General features: G+C 70.7%; 1 protein-coding gene across 1 annotated transcript; it reads right to left on the reverse strand.

The window, feature by feature from the left end:
• Positions 1-10: 10 nt before the first annotated feature.
• Positions 11-703, reverse strand: LOC103251707 (single-stranded DNA-binding protein 4-like; the record flags this gene model as incomplete). The annotated part of the gene is made up of 4 exons (XM_008050311.1): positions 641-703; positions 491-558; positions 148-193; positions 11-68 (listed from the first exon to the last, which is right to left on the reverse strand). Coding segments are annotated over exons 1-4 (232 nt in total), but the record flags the coding sequence as incomplete, so codon positions are not given.
• Between the last annotated feature and the right edge of the window lie 33 nt (positions 704-736).

The raw sequence follows: 736 nt of genomic DNA on the forward strand, positions 1-736 counted from the left end.
CCAGCCCCGCCTGCGGTCGCCGCGCCACTCACCGTGTAGCTGCCAGGGGACGACGACGGGTAGGGCATCTGGGGACGGGAGTGGCCGTAAGCGGTCGGCCGACGGCACGCGCGCTGTCCCCCGCCCCGCCACCCGGCCGAGACTCACCGAGTTGCCACTGGGGCTGGCCCACGGGCCGCGAACTCCGGGACCCCTGAAAGGCATGGTGGGTGGAAGGACCCGGGGGCTAGGCCGTGCCTCGACGGCCTCCACCAGGGCCTTTCCGCTGACCCCGGAGAGGCCAGCAGAGCAGTCGGAGAAGGGGCTGCGCTGGCTCAGATCCCAGTCCTCACTCACTGGCCTTTGGCCACGGGGCACTAGTCGCCACTTGAGGCCTGTCTCCCCACCCAAGCCAAACGGCATCTGGCGGACTCAGGACCCGCCCCAGCAAACCAAACCCAGAAGCTGGTGGCCTGTGTGGTGGTCTCTCCTGGGGGCCCGAGGTTCTTACATGTTCATGGCAGGCAGACCCGGGCCGGCAAGGGAGCTGGGCGGAGGCCGCATGCCACCGCCATAGCCCTGAGAAGGCAAAAGGGCCGTGAAGGTGGTCTGGGCAGGCACAGCGCCCCAAGCTCCGCCTCCGCCCGGGCCCCGCCCTTACCTGGGGGCCAATGCCAGCCATGCCCCGCGGAGGCGTCACCCTCTGCATCGGGCCGCCCATGCTCGGATGCCCTAGGGGGGGGCAAGGGAAGGGGGC

Source organism: Carlito syrichta, unplaced genomic scaffold (genome assembly GCF_000164805.1).
Source record: "Carlito syrichta isolate Samal-C Ts95f unplaced genomic scaffold, Tarsius_syrichta-2.0.1 Scaffold143655, whole genome shotgun sequence".
NCBI lineage: Eukaryota > Metazoa > Chordata > Mammalia > Primates > Tarsiidae > Carlito > Carlito syrichta.